This window comes from Staurois parvus, unplaced genomic scaffold, assembly GCF_062004578.1.
Source record: "Staurois parvus isolate SC_StPar_1 unplaced genomic scaffold, SC_StPar_1.0 ptg000322l, whole genome shotgun sequence".
In the NCBI taxonomy this organism is placed as follows: Eukaryota; Metazoa; Chordata; class Amphibia; order Anura; family Ranidae; genus Staurois; species Staurois parvus.
Window position 1 is genome coordinate 64,025 of NW_028318118.1, and position 23,204 is coordinate 87,228.

At 42.6% G+C, this 23,204-nt stretch overlaps 1 protein-coding gene across 1 annotated transcript in view; it reads left to right on the top strand.

Moving 5' to 3' along the window:
- The window catches only part of SORL1 (sortilin related receptor 1), a 102,802-nt gene that overhangs the window by 63,532 nt on the left and 16,066 nt on the right, over positions 1-23,204 (top strand). Inside the window, exons 28-41 of the mRNA XM_089683814.1 lie at positions 740-847; positions 3,329-3,460; positions 5,999-6,130; positions 6,845-6,979; positions 7,321-7,470; positions 8,611-8,757; positions 9,905-10,033; positions 10,122-10,248; positions 10,974-11,143; positions 11,389-11,501; positions 19,076-19,180; positions 20,165-20,237; positions 21,491-21,573; positions 21,686-21,782. Coding sequence (XP_089539940.1) covers positions 740-847; positions 3,329-3,460; positions 5,999-6,130; positions 6,845-6,979; positions 7,321-7,470; positions 8,611-8,757; positions 9,905-10,033; positions 10,122-10,248; positions 10,974-11,143; positions 11,389-11,501; positions 19,076-19,180; positions 20,165-20,237; positions 21,491-21,573; positions 21,686-21,782 — 1,701 coding nt within the window. The remainder of the gene's footprint in view (positions 1-739; positions 848-3,328; positions 3,461-5,998; positions 6,131-6,844; positions 6,980-7,320; positions 7,471-8,610; positions 8,758-9,904; positions 10,034-10,121; positions 10,249-10,973; positions 11,144-11,388; positions 11,502-19,075; positions 19,181-20,164; positions 20,238-21,490; positions 21,574-21,685; positions 21,783-23,204) is intronic.

Consider the following 23,204-nt stretch of genomic DNA (forward strand, 5'->3'; position numbering starts at 1 on the left):
TCAGTTCTTTTTATTAGCAATGATCACTGTATTAGTGTCACTGGGGATGTCAGTGACAGTTCCCACCCAGTGTCAGAATGCCTGCTGCAGTCCCGCTATAAGTCGCTGATCGCCGCCATTACTACTATAAAAAAAAATTCCAGTATATATATTGCCATTTGTAGACACCATAACTTTCACGTAAACCAATTAATATACACTTCTTGCTTCTGTTGTGTGTTTGTTTTTTTTTTTGTTTTTTTTTTTAGCAAAGCCACGTAGCAGAACACATTTTTATTTGGATATGTTTTATAGCAAAAAGTCAAATGTGTGAGGTTTTTTTCTCAAAATTGTCAGGTTTTTTTTTTTATAGCGCAAAAAATAAATAAACGCCGAGGTGATCAAATACCACCGAAAGAAAGCTCTATTTGTGGGGGGGAAAAAGGACATAAATTTAATTTATGTATAGCGTTTCATGACCACGCAATTGTCAAAGTAATGTAGCGCCGTATTGCAAAAGGGGGGTAAATCATCTGGAGGGCAAGTGGTTAAAACAGAAATTTGTTTCTTACTATGTTTTTTGCTTCCTTGTAATGTCCTCTGCGAGCTCTTAAACCTCTCCTTTATCTCCCTCACTTCCGTTTTGTAATGAGCAGTGCATGTTGGTTGCAGTCATGTTCACTGCACATGACAGTTAAGCAAAATAAATTGCCACATTTATTCTTTTAAGTGAGATCCTAACAGTCTTATCTCCTTACAGAGAAGAAGTGTAATGGTTTCAGCTGCAGAAATGGGACATGTATCCCTCTGGGCAAACACTGCAATGGTGTGATGGACTGCCCTGACGGTGAAGATGAGCAAACCTGCGGTGAGTAGAATCTTACAGTATTTCTGTCATGGTTTGCCATGGGTTTGATTCCTCGGCGCCCTCTTCTGGCAGGTATTGACATTTCCCTGGACGCTTAACCTCTTCAGCCTCTTGACTGCTGGGCCTTGACACCAAGTGGCTGCATATTTGCATACCATTTGCACACAAACATGCTGAGAGCGCGCGCTCCTGGCACATGTGTCGGCATCCCACGGTAAGGTCCTGATCTCTCCTTGTGATTGGGACCTTTTCGATCATATGACTGCCGTGACAGCCAAGCATGGCGATCAGATGACCCTAAACCCTGCCCCGCCTCCCGGCATCAGAAGCCCCTTAACCTCCCTGGCGGTTTTCCCGAGTGTAGCTCGGGGTAAAATTTCTATACCACAAGCGGTAACCCCGAGCTACACTCGGGCTTACCATGCGGCGCTGCTCTGGGGGTCCCTGCAGCACTTACCTTGTCCTTCGTTCCCACGATGTGTCCCCTGCAGCGTCCCCGGCCATCTCCCCTGGCCGATGCCGGCATCCGGCTTCTGTGTTCCGGTCCCCGTGACCTCGGGACGTACGGGTGCCGCCGCCGGCGGCGGGAAATTTAAAAAATTTAAAAAATGTCTTTTTTTTTTTTTTTCAATTTTAAATAGTGAAACATTGCTGTTTCATCCCATTTCACATACATATTGTCTCTAGTGCTTTGTCCTGTGCCCTGCCTGCATTTTGTCTGTTATTTCTGCCTGGAAACTTAGAAAAGTCCACGGCGTCCAAAAAGCGTCCCTTTACGTCAAAAGCGGTTTTAGACCGGCTACAGAACAGCGATAGTAAATCAGAACCACTTACAGAATTGAGTGATAATGATTTGTGGGGAAATTTTCCTAAAAATTACAGCCTACAATAAAAAACTATTTCCATGTGAAAAAATGGTACCACTTTCAGCACAAAAAAACGGAAGGAATCATACCGCTAGGGAGGTTAAAGGGCCAGGAGGCGCTGCCGTGAAGGAGTTAGAGGGTCACTGCATCAGAACAGCACAAACCAAAAAAGCTATTGAATTCATTTTGAATATTCAAATCAAACTCTGTGATCCGTCCATGTCTCCACACTTCATTTTGCTGAGAAATCACTTTTAAAATGCCCCCTATCATTTCTGCCCATGGCCATCTTAACTATGGGCAATTCATGTAGCATTTACTTCCTGGAATCAATCTGCCATTCACTCAGGCAGGAGGGTGTGCTTAGCTGAGAATATCCCTCCTACCTCCTGAAGATTCCTGGGATGTATGACCTCATTTGCCTAGGCCTGGAAACCAGGAAGTAACTGAAAATGCAAAAAAAGTGTATAGAATATACTTAATGATTTACTAATATTAGGGGCATAAAATATAAAAATAGTCAATGTTGATTGAAAGAGTGAAGTTTCTCTTTAAAGAGAAAGCCAGTGTTTTCTTTCACTTTAAAAAGTTAGTTTGGGCTAGCTTGGTTGAAATGGCAGAAGGCTGTGGTCACAGCGTGCGCTGACATACTGTGCAACAAACTTATGCTGCATACGGTAAGCCTTGATTACTGTGTGCAGCATAGGTTAGAGGAAAGAGTCGGTCAGGAAATAGTCATTTGCAATCTCTGCCATTCAGGAAGGGTCTTATATGTTTAACAATGAGTAAAAGGTGATTGGCTGAGGTGGAGAGGTGGGCAAATGGTATTAAAAGCTCCACCTCCATTAGAGAACACACACACACCAAAAAATAGCCGATACAGGGGACTGTGTACTGCAGATGTGAGGGGGAGGGGGGGCCTGACAGAGGCAGGAGAGGAGGAGTGTATACAGTGACTGGCTGTCACTATAGGTCATTGCCAGTTTTTAAATGTCATTACCGGCTTTTTTTCCTTTACTATAGCTCACAAAATGAGCCGTCACTTCCCCCTAGTTAAAAGAAACAAAGTTTCCTTTTAGTTTCTTTACTCCAGGTAAAACGTTTCCTTTAGCTCCAGGAAAAGTGACAGCTAATTCTCTGAGCTATAGTGAAGAGAAAAAAAAACTGATAAATACATTTAAAAACCAGCACTGACCAATAGTGACAGCCAGTTAGGGAGCCTCTCTGTATACACTGCTCCTCTCCTGCCCGCTCCTTGCACGCACTGCCCCCCTACAAAGAGGACCTGTCATTTATATGCTATCACATAGAGGACTATTAGTCCCCTATGTGATAGCAATAAAATAAGTTAAAAAAAAAAAAAATACGTATGTATATATGAAAGTAGAAAAAAATTTGGAGCCTCCCCACCCCCACATACGCAGACATTTTGGTTCAGTTTTCGGCCACATGCATTCTGAATTTTTTAGTATCGGTTTCAACACCAGAATTTTCATTTTGGTGCGCCACTAATATTTAGCTCTTAGCCTGGCATTGAGCTTTAATTTTACTTGCAAGTGTGTCGATTTTTCTCTCCTATCCTAATGTCTATCACTGTATAATGTCTGTCATTTAGAGCCCCTGTGTACACGTTACATGGATTTTGTGTGTAAGAACCGTCTACAATGCTTGTTCCATGCCATGGTGTGTGACGGAGAGGCACAGTGTGGTGATGGGTCTGACGAGGATCCTGCATATGCTGGATGTTGTAAGTAAAATACAGTTCTAATCATTCTTTCACTGCTGTCAGATTATTATTATTATTATTATACAGTATTTATAAAGCGCCGATAGTTCGCTCAGCGCTGTACATTACAAAGGGGGACAGAACATGTGACAGAACAATACCAATACAATGCAAAACATGAGGGGATCGAGGGCCCTGCTCTTTAGAGCTTACAATCTAGGAGGGAGGGGATGGTGGCACAGGAGGAGATAGCTGTGGGGGATGGAGTGGTAGGAAGAGTGGAGGAGGTCGGCAAGTTAGCAGGGGGTGGCATCATTGTTTATTACTGTGAACTCTGTGGTACAAGGCTATTCACAACAGCCTTGTACCATGCGATAAACTGTGACCAATTACAGCTCTCGCAGTATTTCTCAATAGCTGCAGGAATGCAGCCAGAAAGAGTGAGAAATGATTGCTTTTACAGCCAGGATGGCCGTAAAAGCAATCGCCATATTAGAAAAAAAAAATCCTGATCAACCCCTACAAGTAGTACAGTGTCACTTTGGTGACACAGTACTGCTAGGGTGAGGAGGTTATGTTAAAACACATAAAAAATGGTAAAAAAACAAAATCCGTAATATAATTTTTTCCTTTTTTTTTTTTTTTTTTTTTTTTTTTTTAATTTAGTACAACAAAGAATAAATTTTTGCCTAGATTAAGAGTGATTTATTTATTTTATTCAAATTTTAGGTATTTTTTCATTTTATATAGTAAAAAATAAAAAAAAGCCCAGTGGTGATTAAATACTACATTGGTTGACAGCCTGCTTTAGGCAGGCATGCAGATGTAAAGGGGAATAGGCACATCTTACACGCAAAAGGGGGGGGGGGATAATTAAAAGCCAAAAGGGGGGGAAGGTGTTAGCAATTAGCTAAATATTGGACAATAGGTAAAAAACTAAAACAAAACGGGGAAAGACTGGCAATATGTCAGCAAGGGCTGATAAAAGGGACAGTAAAATAATTTTTTTATTATAAAACATGAAAACATAAATGACATCTCAGCAAAGGCTGATAAAAATATTAGGGACAACCTTTATTAAGACTGTTTGTTAAAATATAGGGGAAAGAAACTGTCCCTTTAAAATGCTAAAAACTGAAACTGTCTATACCTGTCTGTAAGCAGGCTACAATCAGTAAAAAATTCATATAAATACATAAACCAATATAAACTTGATAAAAACATTAATATACCAATGAAGGAGGGCTAATAAATATTTAAAAATTGGAGCATGCATCCAAAGGTTGACCAAGCAATCCATGAATGGCATAATTCATAGTGATAAAAGTGAAAAGTTCATATAGAATCAGATACACAAGAAAGGGAATATTCCAATGTTATAATGTATAATCATGCGTATCAGTATTTAAATCCCACTGACATATAGCGATGTTCAGGAAAGCGAATGACTCTAACAGATCTCATATAGAATCAGATGGGGTATATATAGAAGCAGATACCCACAGCTAGCCAGATTAATCTAATATGCCAAATATAAATATCTAAAAATTACAAAAGTACCAAATAAAATGTCTGAAAAAACGCAAATAGAAAGGTGTACACGATGGTACAACATTAAGATACTCCAGGGGTGAAATGTATAAGATCAATATAGGATAGGTAATCTAAAAAAAGTCACTATAATGTGGATATCATTGGTCTGTAGAATATGTAGATAAAGTGGGATCAGAAAGAATCTATTTTTAACTGTTGTCGATGAAGCAGTTGATGTCGACCTCAATATTATGGCCCATACGCGTTAAAGTTTTCATGTTGTATATCCATTTAGTTTCGGCTTGTGCTACAAGCCTTTTCTTGTTAGATTCTTTCCAGTGGTTATCTATGATATCTATTCCTAGGAATTTTAAAGATGATGGATCCCTGCAATGGTGGTATCTATAGTGTTTTGATAGTGTTCCTTGAATCCTCTTTTAATATTATACCCATGTTCCCGACATCTGTCACTTAGTCTTCTCGTAGTTCGACCTATATACTGTTTTATGACAGGGACATTCGAGCAGGTACACAACATAACGACTGTTACATGTTATGAAGGTAGGTATATCATAGTTTCTCCCAGTGGCAGTGGACTTGAATGTATCGATGTTTCTAAGAGGATTCTTACTTTGTAGACAAATTACACATTTGCTGCATGGGTAAAACCCTTTCATCGAATTAAAAAAGGTATGTTTAAGGGGAGGATCTATAATAGGAGATATTTTGTTTCTTAAAATGGGAGCTTTTCTAAAAATGATTTCAGGTTTCTCCGGAAGCATAGTGGATAATACCGGGTCTCCACTCAAAATATTCCAATTCTTATTAATGATTTTGCTGATGGTTTTGTATTGCACCGAAAAAAGTTATAAATGGACAAAATTTCTCGGTTTTCTGGTTGTTAGTTGTGGACAACATTAGATCCCTATTGAGACCAGCTACCAGCTCCATATCTGCAACTACTTTAGCTTCGTCATACCCTTTCTCAGTTCTTATAAGCCTTTCCTTTGTCTTCTCTCCTGCCAGCACGAGGTCCGGAGTTTAAAAAGAGTTGTGATCCACTGAGCTTCTCGTGTCAGAATGGCGTCTGTATTAGCCTGGAGTGGAAGTGTGATGGGATGGACGACTGTGGAGACTACTCGGATGAAGCAAACTGCGGTAACCATGCATCTCTTCATATAAGCCTTTCATTGTTTGTAATTCAAGCCAAAACTTTTTGTTTTGGCTGCAGTAGGGAAGGACTTAACACCTCTACCACCATGTTACTGCTGTCTGTTGGGGAGCTTTCCCCCCTCGCTTCCCATCCTGGAAGCACAACAGGAAGTGAAATGAAATCCCTAAAGCCCATCTCCAGGTAAATACTAATTGAATCCAATGAATGAAAGGGTCAAGCCAGGAACAGTTGGGCTGGGGAGAAAAGAACTAAATGATGCTGGATGTCCTCCAGCTTGGCAATGAGACAGGCTGTAGCTCACTTGCTGAAGCTTCTAAGGGTGAGAAGCTCAGTGTGCAGTAAAATCAGAGTAAGTAGTTTCAGTACAGGAAAGGAACCAGTACAATATTGCAAAGGCTAAGGTCCAAATTTAATTTCTTCCAGTGTGTACCTTCCTAGTTTCATTGAAACCTGAGCAATGTGTTGAGGCCCTTTGTTCGTTACACCACCTGTCATTTTTTTGCTTGTAGCATCCATTTCAAGATTCTGTCTTTCACCATCCTGTATTGCAGTGTAAATGAGGAAATGTGGTTGGTTTGGGGAAATAAAATCAATATTTTTCCTACATGTTAGCACAGTTGTGTGGAGTTCTGCTATATGTAAATTCTGCAGCCTGTCATGTATCTCATGGACATCCTATTTCCCATTTTCTACTCCAGAGAATCCTACAGATACCCCTGCCTGTGCCCGCCTCTACCAATTCCAGTGTGAGAACAGGCACTGTATTCCCACACGGTGGAAATGTGACGGGGAGAATGACTGCGGGGACTGGTCAGATGAGACGGACTGCGGGGGTAAGTTCTGTTTTTGAAGTCTTTGTGTTTACCAGAAGATGAAAGATCTAGTAACAGAAGGATCTGGAGCACCCCATAGAGGGGTGGAAAAACAAAGGTGGTCGGGTACCATGCTATGGAGAGCTGTCTGTTGGAGAACTGAAGGTAGCTTTTGACCTGATGGACACCGCCTAGAACTGAATTATCTCTCTTGCATGTAGCGTCCCTTAGGTTCCTGGCTTTCTTTCTTGCTTTTCATTCATGCTTTCACCATATACAGCGTTGACTGTATTCTACCAATGATACAACAGTATAAGTACTGTATCTGTATGTCCTTATGTAGAAATGTTTGGTTTTTATAGAGAGTATTCCACAAACCACTGTGAGACCTTCCACGTGTCCCGCCAACCACTTCCGCTGTGACAATGGGGTCTGCATCATGAACACCTGGGTGTGTGATGGCTACAAGGACTGTGTCCATGGCTCTGATGAGGAGGGTTGCCCTACAACTGGTATATTAATTTTCTACTAAAGTAATGTAACCATATTAATAGTGGTCTTTAATATGTTCATGAAAATCAAGCACATTTTTTGATGAAAACGTTTCTTTTCTCCTTTAAGTTGATCTTCTGTGGAGCAGAGCTTGGACTAAATTCAGAAACTCACACTGCTTGCACTTAATTTTTTTTTTTTTTATTGAAATGTACATGTATACATTTTAATGTATACATGAAATGTTAATGAATACAGAGCTGCATTAATTTGTGTCTTTTATATTTGCCATGAGATGATCTTTAATTCTCTGCCCCCCTTCTGCTGTCTCTTTTCCCCCCTCCCCTCCCCTATCCATCCTAGTTAAATTAGTATTAAAGGCAATTAAAAAAATGTTCTACTTGCCTGCTCTTTGCAATAGTTTTGCACAGAGCGGTCCCGTTCCTCGCTGGTCCACCTGGCCCCTCCCTCATGCCAAATGCCCCCAGAGCAGGTAGCTTGCTATGGTGGCACCCAAGCTGGCTCGCTTCCGAGCTGCTGTTTTGTGTGTCCATTCAGTCCTTGCCCCCTCTCTCCCATTGGCTCACTGGCTGTGATTGACAATGGCTCAGTCAATGAGGCGGAAGAGTCCGCGGAGAACATAGGCTCTCGTGCACATTGCTGGACAGAGATTGGGCTCAGGTAAGTATTAGGGGGGCTGGAGCGGGGGGGGGGGGGGGGGGAGATGATGCTTTATGCATAGGATACATGAAGTTAAAAACATTGAGCCTTTACAACCACTTTAAGGTATACAACAGCCAACATTCTGACACCATGAACAAAAAAAAGTGACCCATCCAAACCTGGTTTCTAGTGTCAGCTGTGTGGGCTGTGAATAATGCATTCTGGGCAGGTTTTAATTGGAGCACTGCAGAAATAGGTGCAGCCAGACTCTATCCAGTGTTTGCGATGTCCATTCTTCAGTATGGCCATACTCTAATAGATATGGTATTAAACTACACAGGAAGCTGCAGGAAATGTAAATTTCAGTTATCACAAAGAAAATAGGTTGGGTTGGGTTGAGGGAGGAGCTTTTATTGAATCTAGAATTTTCCTTGTTGACATTTTAATAACGTGTAAATATAACATTACGGCTGATATATGTCCTTGCCATCAAACAGTGAACTCCACAGTGCCTACTACCACATCACACAGCCGCTGCAACCTCTTCCAGTTTGAGTGCCAGAAGTCAAAGTACTGTATACCAAAGTGGAAGCAGTGTGACGGTGTCAGAGATTGCCAAGATGGAACAGATGAGCTTCGCTGCCGTAAGTCATGGATCTTCTGCCACTGCATAAACCTGAACCCTCAAAGTGTACCTGTCAGTTATAAAAGGTGGACTTGTTTGATATGTTTTTGAACAAAAGCAGAATATCAGTTGCTTATTTTTGTGAATTTTGTTGTAAGACCCACTGTTCCAGCAAGGTTCCTCTGTAAAGTTCTGTACTACTATAAGAGTATCAGAACTGGGAAGTATATACAAGGAACGTTGAAGTCAAACAGGGACTTTAATTTTACAGATATAAAAAAAGGGATGCTAGCGTGGAGGTACTACATGAAGTAGTAGGTGGCAGGTTTGTCCTATTACTGATAGGTGGCACACATGTTATGGGCCAGTCCAGAGGCCAATAATCAAGATTGTAGACAACAGTGTGGGGTCATGAAGTTTTTTTGTGAACAAAGGCATAAAACCTGCGGGTATCTGCGGAAGATTTCAAGCACAGTACGGCCACCATATATGTATGTATTGGGATAGGGAAGCAGAGCTGTCATGGGACCAGTATATGCTGGCTCAAGGGACAGCAAGGCAGACAGAACATCATAAAGGGCCAGTGTGTTGGCTCAAGGTACAGGAATCCAGAGAGGACTTAATAATAGTGTGTGTGTTTTGGGATAAGCTGCAGGGAGGAAGAGAGCATGTGACCTGGGGCCAGTGTGTGTGTGTGGTGTTGGGTCAAGGGACAGGAAGGCAGAGAGGACGTCATATGGGGTTAGCTCCAGTACTAGAACCGGTAAATAAGAAACAGGTCTGTACATCATATTTGACTAGTGTGTGTTGGGTCAACATACAGGGAGGCAGAAGAGATCATATGGGGCAATTTTGCACACGCTGGGCAAAGGTGCAGGGAAGCAGAGAGGATGTGACTTGGAGCTAGTATGTTGGGCCAAGGGACACTAAAGCAGAGAAAATATGACTTTATCCCATTTTATATGTGGTCAAGGGACAGTGAAACAAGGCAGACATCAGCTGAGGTGTGTGTGTTCAAAGACAGGGAGGCAAAAAGGACATTATTTGGGACTAGAGCATGTTGTTGAGAAACAGGGAGGCAGAGAGGGTGTCATCTGTTGGCAAGAAACATGAAGGCAGAAAGGTGTGCTGCTATATTTTCCTATTTGTGTATTTCTTATTGACAGCCACTCACAGACCTTCTAACTGCATGAACGGAACACTGTGTGAAGATGGCGAGGCCTGCTTACCTCTGTCGGACCTCTGTGACGGCTTCCTGGACTGTTCAGACAGCAGCGATGAGAATAACTGTACTGGTAGGCAAACGTTTAATTCTCTTGGCTAGTTGCAGGCTGTCATGTGGTGAAGACACAACATTGCTGACCTTGTGTTTCTTCTGTACAGATGACAGTGTAGTATACAAGGTACAGAACCTACAGTGGACTGCTGATTTCTCTGGAAATATAACCCTGACCTGGGCTCGACCAAAGAAGATGCCTCTGGCATCCTGTGTTTATTCTGTCTTTTACAGGTAATACAGACAAAGATTTAGTTTAAATGAGTTTGCAAAGTCTATAGATATATCAAAATTTGGCAGGTTCAGCAGGAACCGGGTAAATTTTGATCAGTCTATGGGTAGGATGGTTGTAGTGAACAGCCTGTTGGTTTTATTTCATGTGATCACTGTTGGCGGCTATAGCTGCCAGCAGTGATCATTGTGTTTTGACAGCTGGGAAACCTCTTGCTGTCAGAATATTATAACACAGTGGGAGGGATTCATTGAGAGTGATTTTCTTTCCTTTAACCTGTGGTTGAAGGAAAGTAAATAGTTTGACGATAGATTATGAAAAGTCAGACTAGCAAGGCTAGATAGTATTGGCCAAAGAATAGCTTTAGTGGTGATGGGGAGTATATAGAGTGGATTAAATGTACAGCACAGCATATAGAGTGGAGCAATGTGGAGTATATAGCGGATAGACTGTACAAAACTATGAAAAGAGAAGTGTGTTGGCCTTTGTGTAAAGTGAAGATGTTTGATGTCTGGAGATTGTAATAGGAGGAGTGAGGGGAAGTCCACAAAAAGTAAAAGAAGGCATCAGATAATTGTCCAGACTCCACCAATAACTGAAAATTCTGTTTCGACTGGACTGGTGTCTTAAGAGAGCTTTCTTTCTTAAACTAGGATGTCACCTGCTAAATTAGCCAGTTGATCAATTTTATCTGCTTTTTCAATTCTAACGTTTGCTGCCTGTGCAGGGTTATAGGGGAGAGCACATGGAAGATTGTAGATACACACAGCAACAAGACAGCCTTTGTGTTAAAGATCCTGAAGCCAGACACCACCTATCAGGTCAAAGTACAAGTGCAGTGCCTGCGCAAAATTCACAACAGCTATGACTTCATCACCCTGAGGACTCCTGAGGGGCGTAAGTACACAGTGAACCGCATTCACGCTAGCATGATATTATATAAGTAATGGCAGTCACGTCCACAATGGCACATTGATGTCAGAGTGGGATGGATAAAAAAAAAGCTGCCAGCAAGAGGGTAATCTCATGCTACTAATGGATCAAGTTCTTACCAAACCCACCTTTAGCGTAGGCTAAACTTTATCTAAGAATTTTCTTTTGCAGCAGAATAATTTTTTTTTTTTTTCCATTTTGTAATCCAGTCCCTGATGCACCTCAGCACCTCAACCTTGTGTTGAATAAAAATATTCCCTTCACCATCACTGGCTGCTGGTCCCCCCCTGCAAACACTCATGGGCTCATCCGAGAGTATGTGGTAAGTGCTTATATGAACAGAACCTTCTTATAGAGTAATAAAGTGGGGTAGGAGGGCATGATTCTCTGTCTTCACTGACAACTGCAAAGCTGTAAGATGTTTGGAGAGCTCTGAGCAGAGGTGAGACGTTGCACCTGAATACTGTAAAATGGCTTTTCTTTATCCTACATTACAGGACACAGAGCAGGCTATAATAATGACTGTGGGTTATACATCACCTATAGGTGACACTGGCCGACCAATAAAACTGGAAGTCCTCCCCTGTAAAACCCCTCCTACACAGGGAGTGCTTCAGGTTTTTCACCAGAGTCTGTAAGGTGATGGTCACTGATGTGCTGCTTGTGTTCTTGGAGAATACTTGGAGGTCCGGAACGATTCTGCTGTCATTCAAGGACTGGAATCAGATCCAGTCAAAAGGCTGTTGTCTAAAATGGATGGTACGCGGGCCTTGTTGGATAAGAGAGAGGAATCCTCGGGGTTTGCCTGTAATGCAGCCTTCCTTGCGTAATGGAACCTTGTGCAGACAAAGGCAACTTTTCAGGTGAGAGTGCACTCTACCAGGAGTGTGGAGGCATCTTGGGCTGTCTGCCATCCGGTGTCAGTGGCTCAGGTTGCATGGTCTTCGGTATATACATTCACTAGGTTTTACCATGCAGATGTCAGAGCCACAGAAGATGCTGCCTTTTGCCACAGAATGTTAAGTATGAGTGGCAGAGTAGGTTCCTTTTTGATTGATGGCGGTTAATATTGTTTTTCCACTTGCTTACCTTTAAAATCCTACCTGCTACAAAACCTAAGTACACAGTTATAGTTACATAGCCTGGCTGAAAAAAGACAAAAGTCCAAATAGTGCAACCATAAAAACAAATTTAAAGTTATAATCCTACACCCACAGTTGATCCAGAGGAAGGCAAAAAAACCCAGCAAAGTATGATACAATTTGCTCCTGCAGGGGGAAAAATTCCTTCCTGATCCTCCGAGAGGCAATCGGATATTCCCTGGATCAACTTTACCTATAAATGTTAGTATCCAGTTATATTCTGTGTATCTAGGAAAGAATCCAGGCCTTTTTTAAAGCAATCCACTGAGCTGGCCAGAACCAACTCTTGAGGGAGTCTATTCCATATTTTCACAGCTCTCACTGTGAAGAAACCTTTCCGTGTTTGGAGATTAAATCTCTTTTCCTCCAGATGTAAAGAGTGCCCCCTTGTCCTCTGTAATGACCTCAGGGTGAATAACTCTACACCGAGTTCACTATATGATGTATTATACATGTTGATGATATCCCACTTTAATCTCATCTTCTCGAGAAAATAAATTCCTTCAATCGTTCCTCATAGCTGAGCTCCTCCATGCCTCTTATCAGTTTGGTTGCCCTTCTCTGCACTTTCTTTAGTTCCCCAATATTCTTTTTGTGAATTGGTGCCCAAACTGCATATTCCAGATGAGGTCTTACTAATTGTACCGGGGTAATATGATATCTATCTCTCTGGAGTCTATACCTCTTTTAATACAAGAGAGGATTTTGGTCGCTTTAGAACCCGCAGCTTGGCATTGCATGCCATTATTAAGCTTGTGATCTACCAGATCCCCCAGATCCTTCACCATTGATTCCCCCAGTTGTACCCCCCCTAGTATTTATGATGCATGCATAGTCTTAGCCCCCAAGTGCAGATCCTTAAATTTATCAACATTAAACCTCATTTGCCACATAGTTGCCCAATTACACAGAGCATTGAGGTCGGCTTGTAAGTTGGAGACATCCTGTAAGGACGTTATTCCACGGCACAGCTTGGCGTCATCTGCAAAGACTGAAATGGGATTTATATTCTCAGATCCTATATCGTTTATAAATATATTAAAAAGTAAGGGTCCCAACACTGAACCTTGGGGTACACCACTGACACCCCCAGACCATTCAGAGTATGAATCATTAACCACTACTCTCTGAATACGATCTTTTAGACCGTTTTCTATCCATTTACATACTGATATTTCCAAGCCTGTAGACTTTACCTTATACATTAGCCGTGTGTGGGGAACTGTGTCAAACGCTTTTGCAAAATCCAAGTATACCACGTCCACCGCTGCCCCTCTCCAAGTATACCACGTCCACCGCTGCCCCTCTCCAAGTATACCACGTCCACCGCTGCCCCTCTCCAAGTATACCACGTCCACCGCTGCCCCTCTCCAAGTATACCACGTCCACCGCTGCCCCTCTCCAAGTATACCACGTCCACCGCTGCCCCTCTCCAAGTATACCACGTCCACCGCCGCCCCTCTGTCCAAGTATACCACGTCTACCGCCGCCCCTCTGTCCAAGTATACCACGTCCACCGCCGCCCCTCTGTCCAAGTATACCACGTCCACCGCCGCCCCTCTGTCCAAGTATACCACGTCCACCGCCGCCCCTCTGTCCAAGTATACCACGTCCACCGCCGCCCCTCTGTCCAAGTATACCACGTCCACCGCCGCCCCTCTGTCCAAGTATACCACGTCCACCGCCGCCCCTCTGTCCAAGTATACCACGTCCACCGCTGCCCCTCTCCAAGTATACCACGTCCACCGCCGCCCCTCTGTCCAAGTATACCACGTCCACCGCCGCCCCTCTGTCCAAGTATACCACGTCCACCGCCGCCCCTCTGTCCAAGATTTTGCTCATCTCCTCATAAAAAGAAATCCGATTTGTTTGACAACTTCTGTCTTTCATGAATCCATGCTGTCTGTTGCTTTAAAATGGTTTTTTTTTCCAGCAAGAACTCCTCTGTGGTCTTTTATTAAACTCTCCAGTATCTTCCCAACAAGTACTTCCTGTGTGGGAGCAGTTGTATAGGAGAGGACTTCCTGTTTGGTCACCTAGTGTTCATTCACTTTTAGGTAGCATATCACCCTCAGTCATGATTATAGCCTGCTCTGTGTCTCATAATGTAGTCTAAGAAATGAATTTTAAAGGTGCATTTGTTTTTTTTTGCATTCATTAAATGTTATGACAATGTGGTAATTATGTTCAAGTGATGTTTGCAATGTCTGCATTTTAAGAAATATTTGCATAACTAAGCCATAAGATACCTCCGCTGAGCCAATCTGCAGTCTGTGTAGTGTGATCTCCTCTACTACTTGGTTCTATTTTACAGTGCACCTGGAAAAAGTATCTTTGATTTGGCTAGACTCTTTAATATTCTCCTGATAAATACTGCAATATGTTATTTTCTTAGTTATGGAGGGACACCGAATTAGACTAAACAATTGGGTTTTACTGCCATCTACAAGAAAAACTGTTGGTTAGTCCTAGGGACTATAACCTCTACTACATCCACTGTGATCAGTTTTGAGACCTTGGCCTTCCTTCTTGTGTAAAGTGGCCTCTACTTTCCTCTTGTCCATTGAGGGACACGGAAATTCAGAAATGGGTTATACTACTGCCTAAAGGAGGTTGGAACACTGGCAAACAGATCGTTTTAAGCCAGCCCCGTATAACCCCATTCTGCCCAGCATGTTTAGGTTTTTTGTTAGTGTCCTAAGAGGTTGGATACTTTTTTTTTCTTCAAATCCATTGAACAAAAGTCTAAATTGTTTCATAGCCTTTTTTTACTCAGAATTTTCTTTTCTTCAGTGACTTCCCTCAAAATCCCTACAGTGCTGGTTGTCTTAACTATCCAGATCAGCATTTCCTCAGCAATAGTTTTTAAGGCCATATGTGGACCCACCTGGACTGGGCATGTGGGGCTAGCCTTCATGTGACCTTTGGACACTGGGCTGTGCATTGTGATGCTCTCCAGACCTTTCTGTATTTTTTTTCATATCTAGTGCCATGGTTACAGCCCAAGGTGTGACTTTGCCTCTAAAGACTCACTTAGTATTGTTATAGAATCAACATCATTAGATTGCATCTCCATTAGGCGGGGCTAAGGCCTCCCCCATGTTAATAGGGGCCTCATGTCCTCTCTGTACTTTCTGTCTGTTCGTTTGACGCCTTCTGCTAAAAGACAGTTGAATTCTCTCCTTAAATCCAAGTTTCAATTAACTGATTTTGTCCCTCTGTCCTGTTCCTGATCCTCTAACCCATATCTGTCAAAACAGTGCTTGAATGGGGGATCCCCTCAAAAAAGATCCCTCCACTGTGGGAGTAGGATCCCGTTTTAGAGAGTGGCTGAATGAAATGTCTGGAGCCTTGTTGTCTAGTTGTGTCAGCTTGTTTATAGGCCTCAACCAGTGTCTCATTGGCACTTTGGATGCATGTGTAGGAGGTGGATGAGGTACCGAGGAACATTTTGGTTTGCTTACCTTTTTTGTCTCTATACTGACTTTTGGCATGGTTGGATGAAGTGTGCACCTGTGTCAATGCAGGAGATTTGCAAAAAGGTTGGAGGAATCTCATCTTTGTTGCTCCATTTAGTAGACCTGAGGTAAATGCGCATAGACCCGTAGAGCCTAACTGCCACTCAGACTTACCAAAGGGTTTAGCAATCCTATAGCATTTTTTGGATGAAGGTGCGTTTCCACGTCCACGAGGGTGGGGGGCTGTGTTCAGTTGGATGGATCCTCTGGTAGTTTTGCCTCCCCTGGCATTTCAGTGCCCAGGACATCACTTTAGCCCCCCATCTTGTGTATGTTCTCTCCTTCAGCTGCCTTCCAGCTACTGCACTTGGCAGTCTGTCCTTCCGGTCACTCTGCGTTCCCCATATCTTGGGACCCCTGGTTCTTGTAGAGGCGGGAACTTAGCCTCACTTCCAAAATGTCACTTTCCTTTTCAGGAGGATTTTATGTCCTCAGATGCTTCTTCTTTTACAATTATTGGTGTCCCACGGCATTCTGCCTCTAGGGGGTTTTCTTGACTTGCTAGGTCAGTTGACACCATGTTTTACAGGTCCCTTTCCTAACAAAGACCTAACTCTTTAGTGTCCTTTTGGATGCACCTGCTAATTCTCGTGACACTGGACCTTATTTCCATTTTAGTGCCCTTTCCTGATCCCCTCTTTGTGAATTGCTGTGGCTATCCCCCTAGAGGGGGTTCGTTTTCAGGACCCTTGCTCTCAAAACTCTGCAGAAGGCCCCAACACCCGTGGACCTCACAGGTGTCTAGTTTAACTGTTAATTTCTAGCAGGTGAGGCTGTTTAGCTGAAATCTTTGTGAAGGAAGTCTGTCCTGTACATCAGTACATCCTTCCCGTTCTGACTGGGACATTCCCCCACCTTTCCCTTCAGGGGCTGTTAAGAGACCGAGGAACATTCCCTTGGCAACTCCCAATCGTCTTCAAGCTCCCTCTTGGTACCTGGAAGCCCGGATTTAGGGCAAGACATCTGGAAGTGTGGGTTATCACTTTTCCCTGGATATCTTGTGAAAGATTGGATGCCAGGCATCTTCATTCCTCTGCTAGTATCTTTCCTTCTTGTTTTCAGGGGTTGGGAGTGAAATGCTTGTGCCTTTTTGTTGGTAGTCTTTTTTGTAGACCTATTTTGTCCAGTTTCCTCAGGGGAACCTGTTCTGATTTTGACCCACTGTTTTTTTTCTGCGTCGATTGCGTTACCTTCTTGTATTCTTCTTACCAAGCAGAAGCCTTGATCCACCTGGTTTAGTGGTGTTTTCATTCCCAGCTCATGCTGATGTGGACTTTGGGTGGTAAATTCTCCTGTCCTGGTTTGTGAACAAGTTGAACCTCTGTAATCTTTCTTGGTCACAATCAGATTTCCCTCCCTGTCGGAGGGTACTTCATCTGGTTGAGATTCGGGTATTTGTCTTCCTGGTGGTTCTGGGTTACAGAATATTCCTGGTCCCTCCTGTTTTCTGTCATTTGTTGTTGCCCGCCCCTCTGTCCTATGTCCCTCAAAGGATGATGGAGAAAATAGGTTATTTGTACTCGACATAAAATCTATTTCTGCAAGTCTATGTAGGGGCATTGATATCACCCCTTTTGGGTCTTTTATTGGCCCTTGTGCTTCTTACAAAACTAAGGCACACTGGGTAGAGGAGGGGTTATACATGTGGCTGGCTTACAACTTTCTGCTTGTTTCTGTCCCAACCTCTTGTAGGCAGCAGCATAACCCAACTGAACTGTGATGTCCTTCAATGGACTCACAGAAATAGATTTTATGGTAGGTGAAAAACTTTTTTCTTTTTCCACCTCCAGTAAGGCTTTTGTCTTGCCTTTCTAAATTTTCCCAGGCTGTGTTCTGTGTCTTTTATTACAAAAAAAAAAAAAAAAATCAGAAGTTTTTTTATTTAACCACTTCAAGACCAGACACTTTCGTCCCTTTCCAGTCCAGGCCAATTTTCAGCTTTCAGTGTTATCACACTTTGAATGACAGTTTCGCTGTCATGCAACACTGTACCCATATGAACGTTTGAGCATTTTTTGAGACCAATTAAAACCTTATTTTGGTGGTATTTATTCACCACTGGGATTTAAATTTTTTTGCTATATAAATGAAAATGTTGAAAAAAGTTTCTTATAACATTTTGCAAATAATCTTTCTTCATAAATCTTGGCCAAAATGTATTGGTAAAAACCACAAAAAACCCAAATTAGTTTATAACCAAAAGTTATAATTTTTCAAAAATATTTTACTTTTTTTATAATTTTTTTTTTTTTTACATACTGTCACTCTGATAAAGAGTGATAAAGATTTTTTTTTTTTTTTTTTTTACACTGATTGCTTTTACACCCATAAAGGCTGTAAAAGCAATCAAGCAATCATTTCTCCTTTTCTCTGGCTGCATTCCTGCAGCGGTTGAGAAATGCTGTGTGAGCTGTGATTGGTCACATGGTACAAGGCTGTTGTGAATATCGTATCATGTGACCTCTGTGATCATCAGATTTCACAAGAATTAAGCAATGTCAGGGAGTTTACTACTATTCATGTGATCACTGATTGGCCAATCGGTGATCACATGAATTGGGACCTCACACAGAGGTCCCGTACAACGATCTGTGTTCGGAGGACACAGTGGGCGCCAATCACGGTGCCGCATGCTTCCAGGGAGTCGAACAGGCAATGGATGTGGGGGGGACATTTAGGAACGTCCTGTCCAGCCATTTGTCAGCAATGGGTTGGACGGGAAGAGGCTAAGCTTTGACATTTACAAAACAAACATACAATCCAGTCTCACTTCAGTTAGTCGTCATTTTGTTTAAGTACAGGTTTTTGCAGGTTGCTACTTGAAAAATTGTACTCTGAATAGTCATTGTACAAATTAAGGTTGGCAGTTTAGTGTATAGGAAAATTCAGTTGTACCTCTGCTGAAATTATTATACCCGTATGTAACTTGTAAGTGAACTAAATACTTAATGACAACAACAAAAAAAGAAAGAGAAAAGAAAATTGACAGTGTCATTGACAGTGTGCTAACTAATCAGTCAGTGTTCCTGGGCCTCTTTCTCCATTGTCTGCTATATAAAATCGATGTATTGATCCACTGGAGCCATTGTCAGACCTGCAATGCTGGTAGCTGAAATTTGCTCATACCTATGAGGAAGATCATACATTTTATTTTTGACTTGTTTTCTTGCTACAGTATAACCGATTGTTCACATATCTTGGAGTGTGGTCAAGTGACAGCCTGTCCCTTTATTTAGGTAGAGTACAGTGTGAACGCTGCCAAGGCATGGACATCCTACAGTACGCAGAGCCTTTGCTACGACATCAAGTTCCAGGAGTCCAGCTCTGCCTACCTGATGAGGGTGAGCATGGATTTTACTTTAATGCAGAAGTGTGTATCAGTCTTTGACTCTCTCCATGCCCAAGCTGCATCCTCTGGTTGTCCGGTAACTGTGATCTCTGAGGGTGGAAGAATCCACCCAAAACCAGTGCTTTCGGTTTTGATGGGCACTGGAAAGTTAAAACACCAAATGGTTTGCAAAGGTGCAATCACACCTCCTTGGTCTGGTTCATTTGTGTAGTATGAGTGATCCGAACTGCACCTGGGAATGGTCAGCACAGTACCTGGACAAGGTCATCCAGTGCCCGGGGTCACACCTCTGAGCACAAATCTTTGCTACTTCCTTCCTGTCACAAATATTCCTACCCACCCCCCCTTTCCCTCTTCCAAGCACAAATCCTCTCCCTTTCTAGCACAAATCTCCTCCATCTCAATCCCCCTCCCAGTATAAATCCTTATGCCATTCCAAGCACAAATCCTCTCTCCCCTTCTTGCACAAATCTCCTCCATCCCAATCCCCCCTTCCAGTATAAATCCTTATGCCATTCCAGCACTACCCCCCCCCCCCTTTTCCCTCTTTCAAGCACAAATCCTCTCTCCCCTTCTAGCACAAATCTCCTCCTTCCCAATCCCCCCTCCCAGCATAAATCCTTATGCCATTCCAGCACAATTGAATCCCCCCCCCCCCCCCAAATTCCCCCTTTTAGGTAAAAATCCTCTTTGAATCCTCCTACCACAAATCCACCTCTATATCCACCCACACCGCACCCTTCCAAATCCTTCATAGCACAAATCTGCCATTAGGACCCCCACCCCTGCTCCTCATTACAACAGTGCACCCTGAGGCACATGCCCCTTCTGCACTCACCTTGTCCAGACCCTGGTTAAGTGTACCTTGCCTGAGCCCTTACCTCTTCCTGCAGGAGACCAAGAGCCTACTAAACTACAACAGACATTTCAGTGGTCTTGGCACAATGGTTACAGTATTCTTGTACCTTGTTTACAGGTTGCTGCCATCACCAGCAGGGGAATGGGGGAATGGAGCGATACCAAGACTATCACCCCGGACTGGAAAAAAGGTAATGTGTCAGATTTGCAGCAAAGGGGACCTGTAATGTATTTTTAGCAAGTGCATTACCTGGAATGGATTTTTGATGTGCTTGGTATTTGTCGCATATTGGGCGCAGAGGGTCTAGAATATTATTATTATTATTATTATTATACAGGATTTATATAGCACCAACATTTTGCTCAGCACTTTCTAATATAAGCACAGTGGCTAAAGGGTTAGCACTTCCGCCTGGCAGTACTGGGGTCGTTGGTTCGAATCCCAACCACAGCACCACCTGCCTGGAGTTTGCATGTTCTCCCTGTGCCTGCGTGGGTTTCCTCCGGGTACTCCGGTTTCCTCCCACACTCCAAAGACATGCTGGTAGGTGAATTGGATCCTGTCTAAATTGGCCCTAGTATGTGTGTATATGAATGTTAAGTTAGGGACCTTAGCTTGTACACCCCTTGAGGGTTAGGGACTGATGTGAATGTTCAATATATATATGTAAAGCGCTGCGTAAATTGACGGCGCTATATAAGTACCTGAAATAAATAACGGGAGACAATACAGCTTCAATACAAGAGGGTTAGGAGGGCCCTGCTCCTTGGAGCTTACAATCTAAGATGCTGTCTGTATGTCGGACAAGTTTTTTTATTTTTCACCCTTAAGTCTCTTCCAAAACAGAATAAGCCCCTGTACTGCCCATGGATGATGAATTGGTGATCACTTGGTCCAACCAGTTACTTTTATAGGCTTTATGCACTCTGGGCATTTGAATTTCTCCTCTGAACACCTTTACTTCTGGCAGGAAAATGCAGCTTAAACACACCTAAAGATGACTATTACACATTGTTTTGGAATGTCAAGTGCTTGTGCATTTATGGATTCCCTTGGCAAGAATAATAATTTATTCTTGAAATTGGAATGAACGTTTTATAGTGGTTAAGCGCATTTAGATGTGTTTATTCACACCAATCGTTTTTGTTTCTGCCCAAAAGCTCTTCTGAATGGTGATTTTCTTTCCCAGCCTGTAAACACTCCTAATACACCTGTAAACTACTATGTGTGCATGGACATATAGGCTAACATAAAGGTGTTTTTACAGGCTAAAAAGAAAGTCAAAAATCTGTAAAGGAGGCGTTTCTTAAACCTGTGGAGCCCTATGAAGTGCAATCTAATATAACCCCTGTATTACAGAACTGGTGGGTTGTAGTGGAGCCTTCATTATGGTCTGAGGCAGCCATTCTAATTTACCATATTTCAATCAACTGTTTCACTTAGTTGTGCCGCAGCCCACCATAAAGATCCAGAATGTCCGTGAAGATTCTGTGGAAATCACTGTGAAAGAAGACTCTGATTCTCCGGTACGTTTGCAATGTCATTTATTTCCTTTCTTTCGGACAGGTTTGAGCAAAAGAACACCGTATACTAAGAAATGTGGGGGCACATAATCACTTTACACTGTTGGTTTTGCAGATAACTGGCTATACGGTGTCTTTATCATGGGAATTTGATAAACATGTGCGGGAGAAGATGACTTTGGAGTTTGTTGGACAGTCTGTGACGCAAAAAGGTAACATTAGCTTTTTAGTCACCAACAGTGATGTCACCAACAGAATTGCTGCAGATCAAAGGAGGTTCAGTGAAGTCACAAGTCGTCTTTGAGATACTTTCATCTTTGCTTGATTGGTTGTCCAGTTTTCTTACTCCAGGATTGGAAACCTAAATCTGGATCATAATCTTTTTGTGGCCGTATTTTGGAAATGCACTAAAAATGCAGGAAAATGTATAACCGTGCATTTTCTGTATAAAGGGCCTTAAAGTGATCGTAATGGCAGATTTTCTTTTTAAAATAACAAATGTCATAATTACCTGCTCTGTGAAGTGGTTTTGCACAGAGCAGCCCAGATTCGCCTCTTCTCGGGTCCCCCTCTGGCCCTCCTGGTCTCTCCCTACTGCCAAGTGCCCCATGACAAGCAGCTTGCTATGGGGGTATCCGGTCAGGTTTGCTCCTGAGCTGCTGTGCTGGGTGTCCATTTGCACACAGATGTGCCTCAGCCCCGGCCCTGCTCTCTGTTCATTGCTGTTGATTGAAAGTAGCACACAGGTTCTATGCATGAAGGTAAAACCCCTTGAGCCTTTACAGCCACTTTTAAAGTGAACCTGATCTCTGCCTATGTAACATCAAGCTCACTTATTTTCCCCCTCCCCAGAAAAATCTACTCCCCTTTCTTCTTCTGCTTCCCTTCTGCTCCACATAGTGACCAGGAGTGTTAGGAAATAACTAGCAATACTGGGGTTGTGGGAGCATGTGACTCGCTCTTCTTCCTCACACATGCATTGCTGCTTGGTAATTATCCCAGTACTGTCATATGGAGCTAAGGAGAGTCTTTGGCTTCTGGTGGAAACTGCAAGTGGCCTTGGTGACCCTCATTACACAGCCATGGTCCAGTGTTGTCATTGTTGGGGAAAACAATCTGAGAAATGCCATGAAGCCATCGCTGGAGTGCTTGGAGGCTTGAAGTGTCTGAAAAGAAACTGCAGGAGATCAGCAGCACCAACCTTGAAATAAGTGACATAAATAAACAATACATTTTATTTAACCACTTGCCCTCTGGAGGATTGACCCCCCTTCCTGACCAGGCCATTTTTTTTTGCGTTGCGGCGCTGTTACTTTAACTGACAATTGTGTGGTCATGCAATACTGCACCCAAATGAAATTTATGTGTTTTTTTTTTTTTCCTCCGTAAATTGATCTTTTGATGGGATTTGATTGCCTGTGTGTTTTCTTTGTTGTTTTTTAATTTTTGCACTATAAGCAAAAAAAACCGACAATTGTGAGAAAAATATTTTGTACTTCATAAATTTAGGCCAAAATGTATTTTGCGACATGTCTTTGCTAAAAAGAAATCCCAATACATGTAAATTAATTGGTTATGTGAAAGTTATAGCGATATAAATGGTGGTGTATATATACTGGGATTTAAAAAAAAAA